The sequence below is a fragment of the Symsagittifera roscoffensis genome, chromosome 9, assembly GCF_963678635.1.
Source record: "Symsagittifera roscoffensis chromosome 9, txSymRosc1.1, whole genome shotgun sequence".
Classification (NCBI taxonomy): Eukaryota; Metazoa; Xenacoelomorpha; order Acoela; family Convolutidae; genus Symsagittifera; species Symsagittifera roscoffensis.
Window position 1 is genome coordinate 35,178,191 of NC_087070.1, and position 19,786 is coordinate 35,197,976.

General features: G+C 36.0%; 1 protein-coding gene across 2 annotated transcripts in view; it reads right to left on the minus strand.

The window, feature by feature from the left end:
* Positions 1-2,700: 2,700 nt before the first annotated feature.
* LOC134854252 (uncharacterized) overlaps positions 2,701-19,786 on the minus strand; it is a 78,876-nt gene continuing 61,790 nt past the window's right edge. The window contains exons 8-16 of one of the 2 annotated variants that reach the window (XM_063870435.1): positions 13,251-13,367; positions 9,604-9,877; positions 9,073-9,126; positions 8,388-8,748; positions 7,437-7,612; positions 7,100-7,217; positions 6,238-6,442; positions 3,636-3,891; positions 2,701-2,932 (exon numbers count right to left, since the gene is read on the minus strand). In XM_063870435.1, coding sequence (XP_063726505.1) covers positions 2,803-2,932; positions 3,636-3,891; positions 6,238-6,442; positions 7,100-7,217; positions 7,437-7,612; positions 8,388-8,748; positions 9,073-9,126; positions 9,604-9,877; positions 13,251-13,367 — 1,691 coding nt within the window. In that variant the 3' untranslated portion in view covers positions 2,701-2,802. The remainder of the gene's footprint in view (positions 2,933-3,635; positions 3,892-6,237; positions 6,443-7,099; positions 7,218-7,436; positions 7,613-8,387; positions 8,749-9,072; positions 9,127-9,603; positions 9,878-13,250; positions 13,368-19,786) is intronic. The other variant, XM_063870436.1, reaches the window with a different exon arrangement.

Consider the following 19,786-nt stretch of genomic DNA (forward strand, 5'->3'; position numbering starts at 1 on the left):
TAAGATCAAAACATTGTATCAAAACTGGAGCAACTCAATTCAAATGACATTGTCAAATTTTTCTTACCAAACTTTATGGGTGATAAAAACAACCTTAAACAAATTAATTCAACCGAAACTAAAACTAGCTTCACTAATACTTGGCAAAAACACTGAGCTCCCCTCATTGTATTCATATACTTTAATATGTCATTTTCAATGCTAATTTTGGTTCAAAGCTGATTTTGGTTTCATTCAGTTTTAAGTTCTGACTGCAAAAAAGGAACTTATTGTGAGCTTCCAAAATTTCAAATTTCATTTGTCACATTAACACAAATAAGTTTTGCTATAACTACTTCGTCTTTTAGTTTTCAGGAAAACATTCGAACATTTTTTATTACAATGGTTTTCAACAATCAACACATGTTGTTATTTTTAAGAAACGAAGTATAAAATTGAGAAAAAGGGCTTTGCTTTCAATCAACCAGTAGTATAACGAACGTAAACTCAAAAGTTGTTTTGAGAAAAAAAAGGCAATTTTTTGGACTTCAGAGTGAAAAATAAATGACCTCAAAAACTCTTCAAGTTTTAAGAGGAATTTATGATTGGCACTTTTTGTACAAATTTACTTAATATGAGAAAACTGTCTCGGCAAGTATAGCTTTTATTCCGCTGGAAATTATAAAATTCAAATTCCACAACCGAAAATAGAAGTTAATCTCGTTTTTTCTGACTTTACACTTTTGCTCTTCGATAGTGGAGTTTGCCTGCACTTAGGACAAAAAAATTGAAATTGAAAAGAAATTAAACCGCTAGAAACTTGAGCGTGAACAAACTTCACGACTTTTTACAAAAAAAAGCCTCATGCCATATATAAAAGTCTGAACTGTGTTAACCGACTCTAAATAATAAAACTTTTGCTACGTATTGCATTCAAACCTGCGAACTCGAGAGTTTTGGAGTCTCACGCTGTTGCATCTTCGCCACAGGTCATTAAAAATTTTGATAGCAATAGCTATCCATACAGCGGCGAAAGATGCTAACAAATTGCAAATTCTCTCAAGCAAAAAAGCATCCAAATTTAAAAAATTCAGGCAACCAAAACAATGTTTGTTGTAATACACTGGGAAAATTTTGTGACCAATTGAAATCCTAAAATCGATTAGTGTAAATATTAGGCAGTTCGAAATTCTCGCGAAATTATTTAAGCTGAAAAGATCTGAATGTTTTAAATCATTGAACTGTTGAAAATTATTTTCGTTTCAATTGAGTTAAATTAATATTAATTGAATATCGAAGCAAAGGCTACTACACTGTCATTGCTGCCTGCTGCAATAGTGCCACCAAATGGCAGTAGCAGTTATGTTTTCGACTTAGGTTGGAAAAAAGTAATCTCATACTTGAAGTAACTCACTAGGCTCCGATTGTCTAAAATTTTTATATGAACTTGGCTTTGATAATTTTTTCGAGAAAAACTTTTTGATTGAATGTGATAAAAAAAAATCAGTTCAATTCAAACTAACTGGCTATAGACTAAACAACGATCAAATGACACTACCTTACCTTTATCTGAATTTAATTTCATTTAGCTTATTTTACTGGGATGAAGAAAACAGGCATCTGAAGTCGGTGCGATTCCACTTGATAGAATTTTCCAATAAGCTAAGCATGCCACATCTGCAGTAAGCTGCAAGTCACTCGGTTGAGAATGAATGGCTATTGTAAAATTTCAGAAAAAGTTTTCCAAGTCAAGGAAAAAACTGTTCTGAACTTTTCTGTTTCCAATCTATCTTCCTTGCCCTTTTCAGCAAAACTGCTCGTATCAGAGTGAGGTTCCGAAAGTTACCTCTTCAAAGTGCCTGAATTATTTACCACAGAGGCGGAGCTTCCTTCACTTCTCAAAAAATTAACTCGCCAAAGTATAACATTGAGTGCGAACAAATTTCCAAACCCACAAATCTGTTGTTGCCAAGCCTTCGATTGCTACTTTAGAACAATGAAAATTGGAAGTTCTGGAAACAGCCGATGTGTTTAAGGGTCAGATTATCCAAAAAACAAACAAGACCCAAATAAGTATTGCAACACTTCCTTTGCTATTTCGTTGTTAAGCTGTTTCAAATCTCTGATCGAAATTCAATTGCCAGAAATACATTAATTCAGATCATTATAATACGAAAATAGAAAAACTTTCCAAATCATCAAATATGAATATAGCTCTATTGACTCTATCAAAGCTCTATTGAGCTCTATCAAAACAAAAATATATGCTAAATTAACTATATATAAATCAACAAAGTAACTAAATAACCTGTAAAAGTTGTTCACACAATAATCCAAAATATCCAGCCGTCAAAAAGAAATGAGAATATTTATGAAAGAACAGTTAGATTCTAAACTAAGTAGTCAGTATTCAAATGTTTATTTAATCTACGGTATATTTTCTATATATTCGATCTTCTCGAATGAATAAAAAACATTCAGTATTTATACTAATCACAAAATAGAATAACAGCAAGAAGACCGTAAACATATAATCATCCAAACAATTTTTATGCAAATGCCCACAAAAGTAGCTTTATTTAAATCTATTTTACTTTCAAGAGACTCTCTTGCAGTTAACTTTTGTGCTCTTTTTACACCCCCTCCATGTTAAAAGCTACTATAGAAATTCTGATCACGTTTGAAAAGTGAAAAAAACTTTGAATATCTGAACAGACTTGGTCTCTACATACAACCTTGAAAAAAAACACTAGTTACAGCATCAAAATGTTTTTTTTCTTAAATAAAAAAGGAGGGCCGAGGAAAAAGAGCCCATTGTTGATATTATCCCTTGAGTAAACATGTGTCAGTGGTATTTCGCCTCTGACAAGTTTTTAAAGCCGAGATGCTTGCACCGCTTGAGTCCGATCCTCGATTCTCGTCCTCTCTCGGATCCAAGAACAACGACAACAACCTGTAAAAGACAGTTGTAAGAGTCAATGATCGCAAGTTAACAAAAAATACGGACTTAATTGTTTGAAAAAACCTCAACTTCCGAATTTCAACGAAAAAATAGATGGAAGCTCTTTGAAATTCTAGATTAAATTATGGCTGACACTTTTTTAGGAATCTTAAAATTAAAATCCACATTCGAAACTAAAAGTCGATCACGTTTTTACACTTTTGCTGATCGATAGTGGATTTTGCCTTCCTTTTAACAAAGCAAAAGAACTGAACTTAAAAAAATCATAAATCAAACCGCAAAAAATAATTTTGAGCCTGAACAAAGACTTTTTCCTGAAAAAAACAAGCAAAAAATTCGCCAAGAACTGTATAAGAGCATTCACTACGTTCATGAAACTTAATCATTCATCTACAAAGGAGAGACCAAAATAGAGGTGTTCACCTCTTTAATGAAAACCACTTACCACTGTTGAGCCTAATTTAGCCAGCCGTACATCCATTTTTTGTTATCTTTCAGGGCTGAATAAATTAACTCACCGTTCAATGCATACTAAGTTAAATTTAACCAAGCCTTTTAGGCAAAGCGCGTCGACCAAAATCTTTGGTTTTTCATCGAACCAAAAACGCAAAGAAGCATTTGATGTCTGTCCAAATTCTCAAAATTTGTTATTAACTATAAGAGATCTAATTAAATAAATAGCAAATTTTGAGACTTGTCATCGGCAGTTGTTTCCTGGGAGCCAATACGTCGCTCCAGTGTCGAGGTGTAGCTGCTACTACTACTAGTCGTGATCTTTCTCTGGGGCGGCAGTGTATTTCGTCTGTCGGATTCTGACGCGTGTGACGAGAAGAGCGGAAGCGTGAATGAAGAGTTTGATGAGTCATGGAGTTTGATCAGATCCGTACAAGCGTCTAACTCTACCGTCCATTTGTCCACGTGCTCGCCGGCTTCAAATCGATAAGTCTTGCCTGCAATTAACAGTGACTCACAATTCTGGTTTTTCAACCAATCAAAATTAAGCAGATTTCTTTGTTTTCAACCAATTAAATTTGTGCAAACTTGGTTGCTCAACCAGCTAGATGATTTAATTTGTGGATAATTTAACTCAAATAGCCCTCTAAATAGCTCGAACAAAAATTTTGCCTTTTGACAGTGGAAAACGCCTTGCTTTTTGACAGTGGAGAACAAGGAAATTAAAAGTCACCGAAAACCAAAAGTGAGCTTAAAAAGAGTTAAACCACGAAAAAGTAATTCCAGCCTGAAAAAATTCTAAAAAAATTTCCTGAAAAAGATCATCACGACCTATATCAGTTAAGTCTTCACAACGTTCGTCGACTCATCATCAATAAATCATCATTAAATCGGTTAAAACATGCCGAGAGAGGCATCTCCATGAAAAATCGGAACATAGTTGTTTACTTTTAAAATTGATTTATAGTTCCACTTAATAAATATACTTGTATTTTCAGCTAATGAAATAAACTCTAGTTAAGGAAATAAAGGACATGATTGGGAAATGATACTTCAAAAAACATTTTTTCAGTTTAGATCGCGTTGAGTAATTGACAATTTTGATCTCCATACTCGAAGTAAATAGATTTATCTTTCTGGTTCAACTTGATGAAACTCAATTTTAATCTTTTTACTTGATGACACACTGTGACGAGGCACCATTACGAGACAATTTTATGATAGCCTCAAATATTAGCAAGTCCTTCGCAGTTATGTAGCAGTAGCCTTAGGATTACTTTGCTTCGTTTGGGATAAAACTTTTGCTGAGTTTGATTTGTGGACGAAAATATCTGGAATGAATTGTCTGCAAAAATTTTGACTGGGCACGATCAAAACACGCTTAATATATCTTATTAAAAACAAGAAATTTTATTGACTTAATTCAAACGGAACTAATTTACTTTCAACATTAACAAGCTTATGATCAACTTTCGAAACCAAATTATGATGAGCACTGTTTTGATTAAAAAAACCTAATTTGAGAAAACTGGATCCCAGATAAATTTTTTATTTCGCTGGGAAATCTAAATTTTTATTTCGCTGGGAAACAATTTCATTTTCGAAAATAGAAGTCGATCAGGTTTTCCATTTCCTTCACAATTTTGCTGTTCGACAGTGGAAAACGAATTGCTTCAACAAGGAAATGAAAAGTCATCGAAAACCAAAAATCAAAAGTGAGCTTAACAAGAGTTAAGCCATGAAAAAGTAATTCTAGCCTGAACAAGTTTAAAGACAATTTCCTGAAAAAAAAACATCACAAGTACAATCGTCGACTCTTCTCTTCATAAAAAATCGTAACATAAATGTTAAATTTAAAAAAAAACTTTATAATTACACTTCATAATTGAACTTTTAATTTCAGTTAATGAAATTAACTCTAGTTAATGAAGTAAAGAACAATATCAGGAAATGATACTTCAAAAAAAAAAACATTTTTAAGTTCAGATCGCATTAGGTGAATGACAATTGAGATCAATATACTCGATGTTTAGTGGCTCTATCTTTCTGGTTCAACTTTGTTACAATCAATTTTAGTCATTTTTACTTGAGGAGACACTATAAAGAGACAGTACCATGATAACCTTGAATGTTACCAAGTCCTTGGCAGTTATGTATAAGTAGCCTTAGGCTTACTTTGCCTCGTTCGGTTCGCTGAGATAATTAATTGGACTAAATTATCTGGAAAGACTTGTCTGCGAAATTTTTGGTTGCGCACGATCAAAACACGCTTAATATATCTCATAAAAAACAATAAGTATAATTGACATAATTCAAATGGAACTATTTTACTTTCAAAATAAACAACGTTATGATGAACTTTCGAAACCAAGTTATGACAAGCATTTTTTTGATAAAACAACCCAATTTGAGAAAACTGGATCAATAGATAAATTTTTTATTTCTCTGGAAATTCTAAATTTTTATTCGCTGGGGAATTAAACTCCATTTTCGAAACTAGAATTCGATAACGTTTTTCGTACATTTACACCTCTAAACTTTTGCTGTTCGATACCGGAGTTTGCCTTCCTTTCAACAATGGAACTGAACTGAACTTCCCTCATTCAAATGAACGAGAGTACTGAAAATAAACGATTGACAACCTACCAAGCACCGTCAAAAAAATCAAGAACACGGACAATCAAGCAATCAAACCGTGTCAGTAGCCCGTTTGTGCAGCATACGAACTAAGAACAACAACTGAACTTAAAAAGAAACCAAAAGTCAAAAATGTCTGTTTGTTACTTTCTGTACTCAAAAATTTCGAAATCAATCTTTTTGCAATGAAGGCGTGAAAAACTTACCAAGAGAGTCTGACGTGAGGATGAAGCTCTTGGCGCCATGTCTAAGTACATACCATCCATCTGTGGACAGATCTATCCTCTTAGTGGGGTGTTTGTGATAGCGGTCCGACTCTTTACCCCCTGGCACATGGATGGTCTTGTGCGAATAGAAGGACAACACTCCTTCGTCATTTAGGCTAACCCAACACTTCTTCCAGTAGCCCAACTGAAAAATAAACAAACTTTCACAACAACTCGAGATTTTAGTTTTTCTACGCTAAATGAGGCACCCTAAAATCGACGAATGAGTGAAAAGTAAACAACTAATTATTATTGTTCCGGCAGGAAATTGACTTTGTTTACCCCAGGAGATTTGGCCAGAACTGAAGATTTCAATTTTTTTTACGTTTCAAGACATTTATGGCTCAAATACGATTAAAATGTCAAAAAATTGACATTTCCAAAGTCGATACTGACACCTATGAAAATTAGGCATGTTCATGTTAAAACTATCAAAATTAGGCATACTCCTGCTATAAACCGCATATTCAAGATAGAACACAGCAACCTGTTTTTTCGATTGACATTTCGAATGGTCCTTTTCGAGTTAAGTTTTTTAAAGTGTCTCAAAAGAACCCAATCCCAAACATTTTTATATACCTATTTTTTAAACAAGAACTTTTTGAGAAAACGAGCCAAAAACACCTTTGTAGATTTTGCCCACAAAAAATGTTCTTCAGCACGCACGTTCCCTTCGAATATTCATCGGCACCAAAAGCGGCTTTAGAAAATCTTTGAAGTTAATTGACTAAAAATGGATGCCGTTGAATAGTATCATAGTTTTTGTGAGATGTAAGCTTTCTTGCATAACGGATAGACTTACCCGGTTGCGTTTGCCCTTGTTCAGAATTAGTTTTTTCTTCAGGGATCCCGAAAACTTCTCCCCTTCCTTCACGTCTTCATCTGAGAACAAAGAGGACGGACGCAATCTCAGAAGTTCTCTAAAACATACAAAACACATTGATAATATAAAAAACGAAAACTAATTAAAATGCCAAAAACTCAAATCTGAAAGCCAATTTATTCTAAAACCTGAGATCATATGATACTAAAGCTGAAAAGTAAATAAAATTTCTGAATCTACACACATTTCTCCCCTAACGTTTTACACAGGAAGTGGCGTGATAAATGGGGGACAAAATGTGGCATATGTGACTCACATATTACTGTTGAGAGACAATTCGGCTTCTTTTGAGTCGGATGAGAAGTAGGTGGAAGAGAAGTCTAGAGTCTCGGCCGGGTTGCCCGCTACAACTCCCGCCATCTTCCGTCTTCTTGCATCATAAAACAGGTCTTCAATGCTCTCGCGTGTATCTTCTGCGTCACTTTCGTGTTCCTGTGAGTTAAATTAAAGGCTTTTATTAAATAATTAAAACATTTCGGTCCACTCTAAAAGGATGTGAAGTGAACTTCTTTTAAATTACAACACAATTGCTCAAACTTAGCCAACTGAACGCAATTATACAGAGAAAAATACTGAGCTGTTTTTCGAAAAATATCTACTTTCGATTTTCAAAAAACATAGCCAACACAGTTGGAAAACAGCCAAATGAACGCAAAAAAAATTAGATGACCTTTAAGCTCTTTGAATTTCTAGAACAAGTTATGACTGGCACTTAATTGAGAAAACTGGATCAATAGGTAAATAGATGAAAATTAAATTCCACTTTTGAAACTACATGTCGATCACTATTTTCGTGACCTTTACACTTTCGCTGTTCGATAACGGAATTTCCATTTCTTTTAAAAAGTAAATGAACTGAACTTAGAAAAAATCAAAAGTCAAACTGCGAAAAATCAAAACTAAACGTGAACAAATTTTAAGACCAAAAAATCACCAAGACCTATATAACAAAACTCAGTACGTTCATTGCTCTTAAAAAACTTTAAAAAATCATCCCGACCTATTTAAATGTGTTCACTGGGTTCATCGACACAAAATGATCGAAAACGAATTTTTTCCTCCAATATTCAAATTTGCTCAAAATGTACGCACAAGAAGCACTCTAGCAAAATATATAATCTGCTTTGTACAGTCCAACATTTCAGGCGAAACAAATTTATATTCAGACATCTAATACAAGTCTTTACGTAAAAAATGAATGTATCACCTTTCGTGTTGTGCTAGTCCGAGTAACTTCATTGTCGTTGATATCTGTGGAGTTGAGAAGCAAATGATCGTCCGATAAAGATCCAGATCGCTTCTTTCTGTGATGACTTCTAGCCGAAGTGTTCGGATTCGCACTGGAAGGTGGTATTGGTGATGCAAAAAGAGGTGTAAGTGTTTTCACTACAGATGTCAGTTTGTTCATGCCGCCAGCACTTCCTAATGAGCCCCGACCGCCGGAGAAACCCCCCGACGCGACACCTGGGGGGGTTTCGACTGGCAGAGGGTTGTCAAAACCAACTCGATGTGAAGGTTCATCGTCGAATGGATTGGAAGACGAAAGACCGTAAGCAGTGCTGTTGTAACTAAAACACGCAAATGGTTCAAAAGGGTTCTTTTTATTATGGTCCAAAAAGTTTCAGGCACTTCATTCATTATGGACACATAAAGAAGCGCTAAGCATGATGAATTTGATTACATACACCAAACAAAATGAAAATTCAACCATATTTTGTTTAAAGCACACCTCAACATAATACATGTTATTTTGAGCTGCTTAAGTCATTGAATTGAGTTATTTTTATCGCTGTCGTTATTTCTTATTGAATCAAGCAATCTTTTTAAGCGTGATTACAATTGCAATATCAGCACTGAGCAGGACTGTAATTTGGTCCGCATAAATTACTTACTTAGATGTCTTGTTCACACAGGAATAAAAAGACATGCATGAAACTGGCAAGGCCCTAAAAAGGGTAGAAACAATTACTACAGTTACAAATACGGGGGGTCAAATACAGTTTCATCTGTATTTTGAATACCACAAATTATCACTAATCCCATTTTTTAAACCAACAATTGGGTAATTGTACACCAGTATGAGAAAAACAACTCGAATTTTTTGTTGGAAAAAATCTTTCAGCAAAATCACATGCATCAATCACCTCCTGTTCTGTTATCGAGCTGACTTCTCACTTTTTCATGTCTAATTTTCATTACTTGCACAACTTTCAAAGTTCCACTAGAGACAATATTGGTAATAGAGGTTAATTGTCAACAAATGAGAGGCTTAACATACCAACTGCACAGCTTATTACTGATATCCGCTCTTGCATACATAATTTTTTCACAAACTTATTTCAAAAAAGATTAGTTTGCAGCCAACTTGGTCGATAGTGAATGACGGAAGCTGACAACTGTATCAGGTGTTATTGGCAACTTACCCTCCCACACTTTTGCTCTTCCTGTGACCTCTGCCTGAGGGCGGCAGTCCAACCACCTTTTCTTTGCCCCCGTTCGAACTGCCCACCAGTCCAAACTGAATTGAACCTGACACGCCATTTCGCGAATGATAATTTGAGTTGCTCGTGTGGGCTGAATTTGTAGAGGTAGGCGGGGGGTGCATAGAACAGTATGAGTTTGATGTACCGTTTGGAGTCTGGGGACGAGGGGGTTGATTGCACGAAGTTTTCCCAGACGGCGATGAAGTGAATAATGCTGAAAGCAATACAGTTTTACAAAACCCTTTACGAAAACATAATTCCTTCAGTAAATAGGATCTTTCAAAAACACGTTTTATATGAAACATCTCTAATTTTAACGATACTTCAATTATTGAATCCATTCATTTGGCAATACGCAGAAAAAATTCGCAAATGTCAAAAAAAACAACGTCTATCCAAATGAATAAAGCTAGTTTTGAAAACAAAACACGCCAAGAGAATAAAATGTAAAATAAGCATCGAAAGAAACATTATCAAGCGGCAACAAAGCCGAAAATACCTTAGCAGAAACCCTTTAAGCGGAAAAAAATCAAAATAATGAATTAAGTCCCCCTTACCCTCAGACACACATACACAAATTTTTATCGCGCGTCAAATGGAACAATATGAGGCCACTAAGCCTTAGCCGAGTCAGCCAAAAAAAAGGAAAATAAAAAAGCCAAAAAAATTGGGACTAATAAAAAATTATCAAGTCCCCCCCCCCCACCCTAAAAACACAGAGATCGTCGAATGACGCAAAATGAGGCCACTAAGCCAATATAATATAGACTGAAACCTATTTAGTCGAAAAAAAAGAAAAAAAAACAAAAGACAAAAAAATCAACCAAATTTAAGACTAATAAAAAGTTATTAAATCCCTCTCACCCTAAAAATACAAAAAATCCCACAAAAAAACTTTTTCGCTTGTCGAAAGCTGCAAAGAGAGGCCACTAGACTGATATAACACAGGCCAAAACCTGTAAGCCCGAAAAATAAAAAAAGCCGAAAAAATTCAAAAAATTGAAGACTACCCAAAGGTTATTCAGCCCCTCTCGCCTTCAAAACACATGCAAAAAAAACTTTATTGCTCGTCGAAAGATATGACGCAATATGAGGACACAAAGTCGATATAATATAGGCCGAAACCTATCTAGCCGAAAAAAGGAAAAGAAACAAACATGAAAATTTAACAAATCGAGTAGGTAAAATTGCAACCAAGGTGAAAATATTGTTTCGAATCAGAGAGATAACTTCTATTTAAAATTAGAACTTCTATAAGAGAGAGAAAATAGTATTTCGAATAAGAGAGATAAAGGCTATTTAAAATTAGAACTGAAAAATCTTGCCCAGCATACAATGTAATGAAAACTCAGTAAACCCGCAAATGGGTGAAAATAAACCGAATTTAACGAAAAATATCACCTGAATTCGGCAAACTTCTTTGGCAAATTGCAAAAAGAATGGATTCAATATATTAAGTATCGATGAAATGAGAGATAATTAAAAAAAAAACGTTTTTGAAACAACATGTATAACACAGAGGCGAAACGGAGATTCGCGCAACTTGCGATACATCACAAACATAGCGTGGCAAGCTATTCGACAAACAATGAGACGAAAACCATTAAGTAAAAAATTACGAACAAAAACTAAATTTACCAAACTTTTCATACGTTTTGCTAAATGTCTTGACTAAGTTCCTTTTAAGGAAAACCTGTCAAGAAATAAAACAGCCAGCATTGATGCAAAAAATTAAGAAGCAGTAACTAAACCGAGTAAACTTACGGAAAAGCCCGTTGAACAAAAAATTGTAGACATGAACAAAATTTGAGACAAAAAAAATAATTTAATAGTACAATATTACAAAGAGTCCCATAAAATTTGATTTTCGATTCAGTTATGATGTAAAGGAAAAGATTTTATCACTGTTTTTGCATAAGCAGGGCTGGGTCTGTAAAGCAATGATCTAAATTCCTGTCTCCTCCTAGCCTCTTCAATTTTACATTTTAAATATACATTTGCGGGGAAAACTACAGATAGTGAAAAAAAATCCGACTGCAGTTTCGAATAAATACAACAAAATGATATCTTAAAAACATCATTTAACCGGAAAATTAGATTTTTTTTACCATTTAAAAAATGAGCACAAATTCTTTGCATCAACCAATAAACATGGCCAACGGACAGCTGGAAAAGTGTCAACATTCAAGGAGGCCAGAAAAATGACGAACTTCGTAAAAATTCGTAGTTTTCGAGCTTTGAAGAAAAAACCTACCACCTTGAGGCTCTTTAAATTTCAAAATCTTTTATGATTGACCTTTTTCTGATAAATCTGAACCAGTTTCAGTACTCTGAATCAATGAGACAAATTTTTCATTCCGCTGGGTAATCTGTAAACGAGGTGAATCAGAGCTTCGCACCACTTGCGATACAGTACAAATGTACCATAAAAACTAGCCGACAGAAACTGAAACGATCGAACTTAAGAAATCAGATGAGCTTAGAAAATCAAATTTGAGCATTAATAACTTTTGAGATGTTCTACTTAAAAAGCTTGCCGACAGAGTTGGAAAAATTTGCGAAGAAAAAAATTGTTTCTTTTTTTGAAAAACTTTCAACTTTCGAGTTTCAAAGAAAAAATTGGACTTTAAGCTCTTTGAATTTCTAGAACAATTTATGATTAGCACTTTTTCGATAAAATCGACCCAATTTGAGAAAACTGGATCAATAGGTAAATTATTTTGTTGACTGGGAAATCTGAACATTGAATTCCACTTTCGAAACTAGGAGTCGATCTTTGCTGCTCGATTGCGGAGTTTGCCTTCATTTTATCAAAAAGGAAATGAAGTGATATTCAAGATAAATCAAAAGCCAAACCACTTAAAATCAAAACTGAGCGTGAACAAATTTGAAGGTTTTCTTGAAAAAATGAAATTACCCAGACCTTAAGAGTCTTCACTACGTTCATTACTCTTAAAAAAGCATAGCTAACAACTGCATCGTTCATTTTGGCACATAGTTAACAACTAGAAGAAATCTGACCCATCTTAAATCTTTTTGTTTTCGCAAAGGAAACAAATGTAGCTCTCAAAACTGGGGCAGCAAAAAAGACATTTTGATTTAACTTCTAAAATCTGTAAACAATTGCAATGATATGACATCAAATCGCATGACAATTTAGAGATTTTACATAAAACAAGCAGACGCCACAGAAAATGACAACTATTAAAATAGCATGACTTGGTTAGAGGTCAGCCAAAATGACAAACCATACCAACAAGCACGCCAATTTAGAACGAAGTTGTTTCATGAAAGACTCTTAGTCTCAATTTTGTTAATCAGCTGAGAGAACTGTTCAAATTCAATCGACATTCTCTGACACATTCAGTAAATATCAGTTAGTCTTCATGACCAATCTATGTGTACACTGCAATATAATTGTCGTTTCTCAGTGACTCAGTTAAAGAAGATAGACTTGGGGGCAAGGACGTGCCCATGTATCTTGATAGTTAAATACCAAAAATACTTTCTTAAAAAAGGAATTACAGCCACGCTTGTACTTTTATTTAAAAAGGATTGGACAAATTTTTTGCACAAACATTACCAACATGTAGGTTCTAGTTCCAGGGATCTCTTATACTGGTCTGCTTCGCATATCTTGACCAGTTCCTCCAGACAGGTGTTGGATTTGATTGAGTTCAGAATCTGCGGGTTTTGCTCAAAATCTAAACAAAACAAGCCGTGCAATCAACTACTTATGAAACAAAATAGCCGGTTGCAGCCAAAAGAAATTTTTGACAAAGAGGCGAAGCGCATTACTTGCAATATAATTTAAGCTAAGCATTAAAAGATAGATAATATAAAATAAGACGGATATAACTAGGTCAAACAATAAATGGTTGAAAAAAATCAGAATTTTATGGGGTGAGAAAATTGAAAATTCAATCTCCGAAAAACAGACGAGAAACCCAACTACCAGCAGTGAATAAGCTATCATTTTTTATCGAGCAGCCACTAGGCCGACAATACGTGAGTAGACGCCCATTGACCCGAAAACATAGAAATGCATTAATATAGTCATAGCATTTTTTTTCAGCAATTAAGGTTTTTAAGTTTTACACCACCAACGACCTGGAAAACAAAACTAGTTTTTCGAAACATTGACAAAGCCGATAAAACATAATCAGAAGCATTTAGGCAAAAAAATACCAAGCCAGGTATCACAAATTAGAGGAGTAAATCAACAAAAATTTTCAACTACAATGAAAATTGCTTTAAAAAGCAAATCAATCAGTGATACGACATGTTAGCCGCCAAAAGATAAGCAGACAAACTAAAACCGATAATTCAATTCCAGGGAACAATTCAGTTTCGTACGTGATGAAAAAAAAATAAGGCCCGGCCGGGACTCATCCCAAACATTAGGAAGCAATCGCGTTGCCTCTGGGCCAAAATAGAAGTATCCTGGATATTGCAAAGGTTCAACACAGAGGAGAAAACACAATAAATACATGATAGTGAACAAAAAAGACAGCCAAAAAAACTTCTGAAAAATTAAAAAAAAAATTACTTGAAAAATAAAATTTGGAAAGTTGACAAAATGCAGCAACTAAAACTTCATGGTAGCATAGTATGAATTTCATAAACAGCCTTAAAAACAATTGGAAAACATTTACTGAGTGTCAAAAAATTTTGGGTCGTCACCTGTTGAGCCGAAAACAAAACTGTAGTCACAAAAAAATTCATTAAGTTTTAAGTTTTTACGAAATATCCATTCTGAAACACAATCACATGCAATTATAATTGCCCTCAAATCACGCAATATAAATTGACTATGCTGATATCACATAAACTGAAACTGTTTAAATAATTAAAAAAGAAACGAACAAAAAAGTTACCCAAAATCAGAATTCGTAAATTTACAAATTACCGAAGATTCAGTTGTAGTAGAAAAATTTATTAAATGGGAAAACCAAAATTTAGAAAGTAGGTATAAAACCATACCAGGTGAATAAAAAATTCGTTTCAAAAACGCTGAACATGGACGACAGAAACTAAAACGAAAGCCACAAATTTCAAAAAAAATCGAGAAAATTTTTTTGAAAATTACTATCTGAAAAGGGCTGTACCTAATCTATTATAAAGTTAAATTAAGCAAAATGAACAAATTCAAATTTAGGCCAAATGAACTCATTCTTAACATCATTCCAATTCTCGCTGATAAATATTCAACGTATTGTTTTGTGGCTTTGTGTGCGTAGTTTCACAGCGCTGTTGCATTTTGATTCTCTTATTTATGTGCAGCGCATTATATCTACACTTGAATAATCGCTTTGTTATTTGTGAATTGCAGTTAGGGGGCCAAGGGTGCAATTCTTCTTAACTATTAACCCCGCACCCCCCTCCCCCCCCCCCCCCCCACACACACAGACACACACACAAAACACACAATATTATCTCTCCAGCCCCCACACATTATATTACCCCCCCCCCCCAGATTTCTTGTTCAGAGCCATATCCCCCCAGCCTTCCCCTTTTATTTTATTTTATCCTCGCGCCATTTTACCCTTCTATTTGTCGCCCTTTTTAGCTTTCTGTTTTAATTCATTTGTAATTAATTGATTGGTTATTATTCAATATAACCGTGGCCAAAAAACATCGAAGGTTAATGATTTTGGTTGGTTTGTCTGTCTGTCTATTAATTAATTAATTAAAAATTGTTGGGTGGGTGACTACTGTAGGGGAAGTGTACTACTCTGCCTTAACGCACCCTACCCAACCCTGCCCTGCTTTGGAGGAGGGGAGGGCAAGGTAGCCTAGGCATAATTTTTTTTATTGTTTCATACTTTTTGAATTGAATTATTTCCGAGGCCATGCCCTCAAGGTTATCGGAGACTGATGATTTTTGGGCTCAATTTTAATCGGTTTGTCTGTCAGACTGCCTATTAATTAATTGAAAACTGGTTAATTGGATGACTACTGTACGCACTCTACCCTATCCTAGCGCACCCAACCCTGACCTACCCACCTTAACGTACCCTGTCCTACCCTACCCTAAACTAACCTCGCCTAGCCTACCCTACCCTTGAACCTCAATTCTTGCACCTTAATGACCGAGGTCATACCCCTAAGATATTGATGGCTATTGTTTTTTTGGTTCAATCTAGTCGGTCTGTCAGTCGATTAGTTAATTGAAAACCGTTTCGGGCAGGGTACCACCGTACCCTATACTAATCTAACCTAACCTCCCCTACCTAACTTCGCACAAAGGGGAAGTGTGGGTAGGGTAGTGTAGACTAAGCTAGGCTTAATTTAGGTCATACAGCTCTTTTTTTAATGGAGCGAGATCACTGGTCATTTCTGTTTTTGAGTGCAGACAGCTTCTTCATTAAGTGAAGGTCAACTGTTTCTGTTTTTGACCCAGAATGCTTTTTCAATGTAAATAGTTTTGAGCGCGTTGATTCTGCGGCATTCAATATTGATCAAGGGGTAGACCAAGGGAGGGAAGGATGGTTGAGCAAATCAATTGAAACGAGCTCATTGGTAAATATCTGAGATTTTCAATTGGAGATTTCTGTTGTTGACCCTGAGTATGAACTGCTGTCTGCAGTTACTGCTAATAATAACGCAAATTCGAAAAAAACCAGACTGCCAATTCAAGCAAGGTCATTACAATTTTAGTTCAAAATATAGACTGTCCCTGATATTATATCCTGATCATTCGTCTCAAGCTTTTGTCCAACATAAGTCTCTAATTTGTGATTCTCTAGAAAATTTCATCAGTAGTAAGCACCAAAAGTGGCCTCCAAGATAGTTGTAAAACCATTTTTTGTCGGCTCGAAAAAAATGACTTAAATTACGCAATGAATCTCATGCCACGGACGTCTCATACCACGGAGACACAATAGAAGTCATCCCGTGCCTCATCAAGTGGATCTTTTGCTGTGACATCGAGTAAGTTTCATCAACTAATATTTCCCTGCTTGGATTTTTCAACATTACGGGTTCGAATGGTGCAAATCTTTTTCTAGAGAACAATCGTAAAAGCAAGAAGAAAGCTGTTAAATCGGTGAAGCTGGTGTTGAAAGAAGCGGATTCCTCTGAGGAGGGGTCCATTGCACCAAGAATGCTGCAAGTAACTTCGAGGCATGAGGCAGTGACAGTGGCACAACACGCTTAATCCAGCGAACCACTTAAAGATATAGAGCTGGAAGCAGACCCAGAGGCGGTGACTATAAATCCAGAGGCACAACAGTCTTCCTCGAGCGCACCACTTGAAGACAAAGAGCTGGAGGCAGACCAAAAGGCGACCCAGTGACAGTGAATCCAGATGTACAACAGGATACTTCGAGCACACCACTTGAAGACAGAGAGCTGGAGGCAGACAAAAAGACAGTGAATATGAATCCAGAGGCACGAAAGGCGTTTTTGAGCACACAACTTCAAGACAGAGGGATGGACGCAGAGACGAAACCACCAGTCGTCGCAGTGTCCATTTTTCAACAAGAAAGGGCCAAAAAGCACAAAGTCACAATATCAACAAGATCTAAGTCCAAGAAATCCAAAAAGTCCACGAAAGGGGATAGAGAGGAGGGACAGATGACAGATATCAAATTATTCATTATTCATTGAGTCGTTAATCGTTCTGTTTAATTAATTTATTTGAAGATAATCAAGTTCTTTAAAATTTTTGTATTTAAATTCAACTAAGTTTTTTCATAGAATTGTTTTTGTGTTTCTCAAAGATGTTGGCACAACACGCTTCTTCGACCGCACCACTTGAAGATAGAGAGCTGTAAGCAGACCCAGAGGCAGTGTCTGTAAATCCAGAGGCATAACATTCTTCTCCGAGCGCACCACTTGAAGACAAAGAGCTAGACGCAGACCCAGTGAATCCAGATGTACAACAGGATACTTCGAGCACACCACTTGAAGACAGAGAGCTGGAGGCAGACCAAAAGACAGTGAATATGAATCCAGAGGCACGAAAGGCGTTTTTGAGCACACAACTTCAAGACAGAGGGATGGACGCAGAGACGAAACCACCAGTCGTCGCAGTGTCCATTTTTCAACAAGAAAGGGCCAAAAAGCACAAAGTCACAATATCAACAAGATCTAAGTCCAAGAAATCCAAAAAGTCCACGAAAGAGGATAGAGAGGAGGGACAGATTTCAGATTAGTCAAAATTCATTGAGTCGTTAATCGATCTGTTTATTTAATTTATATGAAGATAATCAAGTTGAATAAAATTTTTGTATTTAAATTCAACTTATTGTTTTCATAGAATTAATTTTGTGTTTCTCAAAGATGTTGGCACAACACGCTTCTTCGAGCGCACCACTTGAAGATAAAAATCTGGAAGCAGACCTAGAGGCAGTGACTGTAAATCCAAAGGCACAACAGTCTTCTTCGAGCGCACCACTTGAAGACAAAGAGCTAGAAGCAGATCCAGAGGCAGTGACAGTGAAACCAGATGTACAACAGGATACTTCGAGCACACCACTTGAAGACAGAGAGCTGGAGGCAGACCAAAAGGCAACGAATATGAATCCAGAGGCACAAAAGGCGTTTTTGAGCACACCCCTTCAAGACAGAGGAATGGACGCAGAGACGAAATCATCAGTCGTCGCAGTGTCCATTTTTCAACAAGAAAGGGCCAAAAAGCACAAAGTCACAATATCAACAAGATCTAAGTCCAAGAAATCCAAAAAGTCCACGAAAGAGGATAGAGAGGAGGGACAGATATCAGATTAGTCATTTTTCATTGAGTCGTTAATCGTTCTGTTTATTTAAATTATTTGAAGATAATCAAGTTGTCTAAAATTTTTGTATTTAAACTCAACTTAGTGTTTTCATAGAATTGTTTTTGTGTTTCTCAAAGATGTTGGCACAACACGCTTCTTCGAGCGCACCACTTGAAGATAGAGAGCTGTAAGCAGACCCAGAGGCAGTGTCTGTAAATCCAGAGGCATTACATTCTTCTCCGAGTGCACCACTTGAAGACAAAGAGCTAGACGCAGACCCAGTGAATCCAGATGTAAAATAGGATACTTCGAGCACACCACTTGAAGACAGAGAGCTGGAGGCAGACCAAAAGGCAGTGAACAAGAATCCAGAGGCACAAAAGGCGTTTTTGAGCACACCCCTTCAAGACGAGGGATGGACGCAGAGACGAAACCATCAGTCGTCGAAGTGTCCATTTTTCAACAAGAAAGGGCTAAAAAGCACAAGGTCACCATATCAACAAGATCTAAGTCCAAAAAATCCAATAAGGCCAAAAAGTCCACGAAAGATGATAAAGAGGAGGTACAAATATCAGATTAGTCATTAACCTTTGAGTCGTTACTCTTTCTGTTTATTTAATTTAAGTGAAGATAAACTTGTCTAAAATTTTTGTAATTTAATTCAACTTATTGTTTTCATAGAAATGTTTTTGTGTTTCTCAAAGATATTGGCACAACAAGCTTCTTCGAGCGCACCACTTGAAGATAAAGAGCTGAAAGCAGACCCAGAGGCAGTGACTGTAAATCCAAAAACACATCAGTCTTCTTCGAGCGCACCAATTAAAGACAAAGAGCTAGAAGCAGATCCAGAGGCAGTGACAGTGAAACCAGATGTACATCAGGATACTTCGAGCACACCACTTGAAGACAGAGAGCTGGAGGCAGACCAAAAGGCAACGAATATTAATCCAGAGGCACAAAAGGCGTTTTTGAGCACACCCCTTCAAGACAGGGATGGACGCAGAGACGAAACCATCAGTCGTCGCAGTGTCCATTTTTCAACAAGAAAGGGCCAAAAAGCACAAGGTCACCATATCAACAAGATCTAAGTCCAAGAAGTCCAAAAAGGCCAAAACAGATTAGTCATTAATCATTGAGTCGTTAATCTTTCTGTTTATTTAATTTAGGTGAAGATAACCAAGTTGTCTAAAATTTTTATAATTTAATTCAACTTATTGTTTTCATAGAATTGTTTGTGTTTCTCAAAGATGTTGGCACAACACGCTTCTTCGAGCGCACCACTTGAAGATAAAGAGCTGGAAGCAGATCCAGAGGCAGTGACTGTAAATCCAGAGGCACAACAGTCTTCTTCGAGCGCACCACTTGAAGACAAAGAGCTAGACGCAGACCCAGAGGCAGTG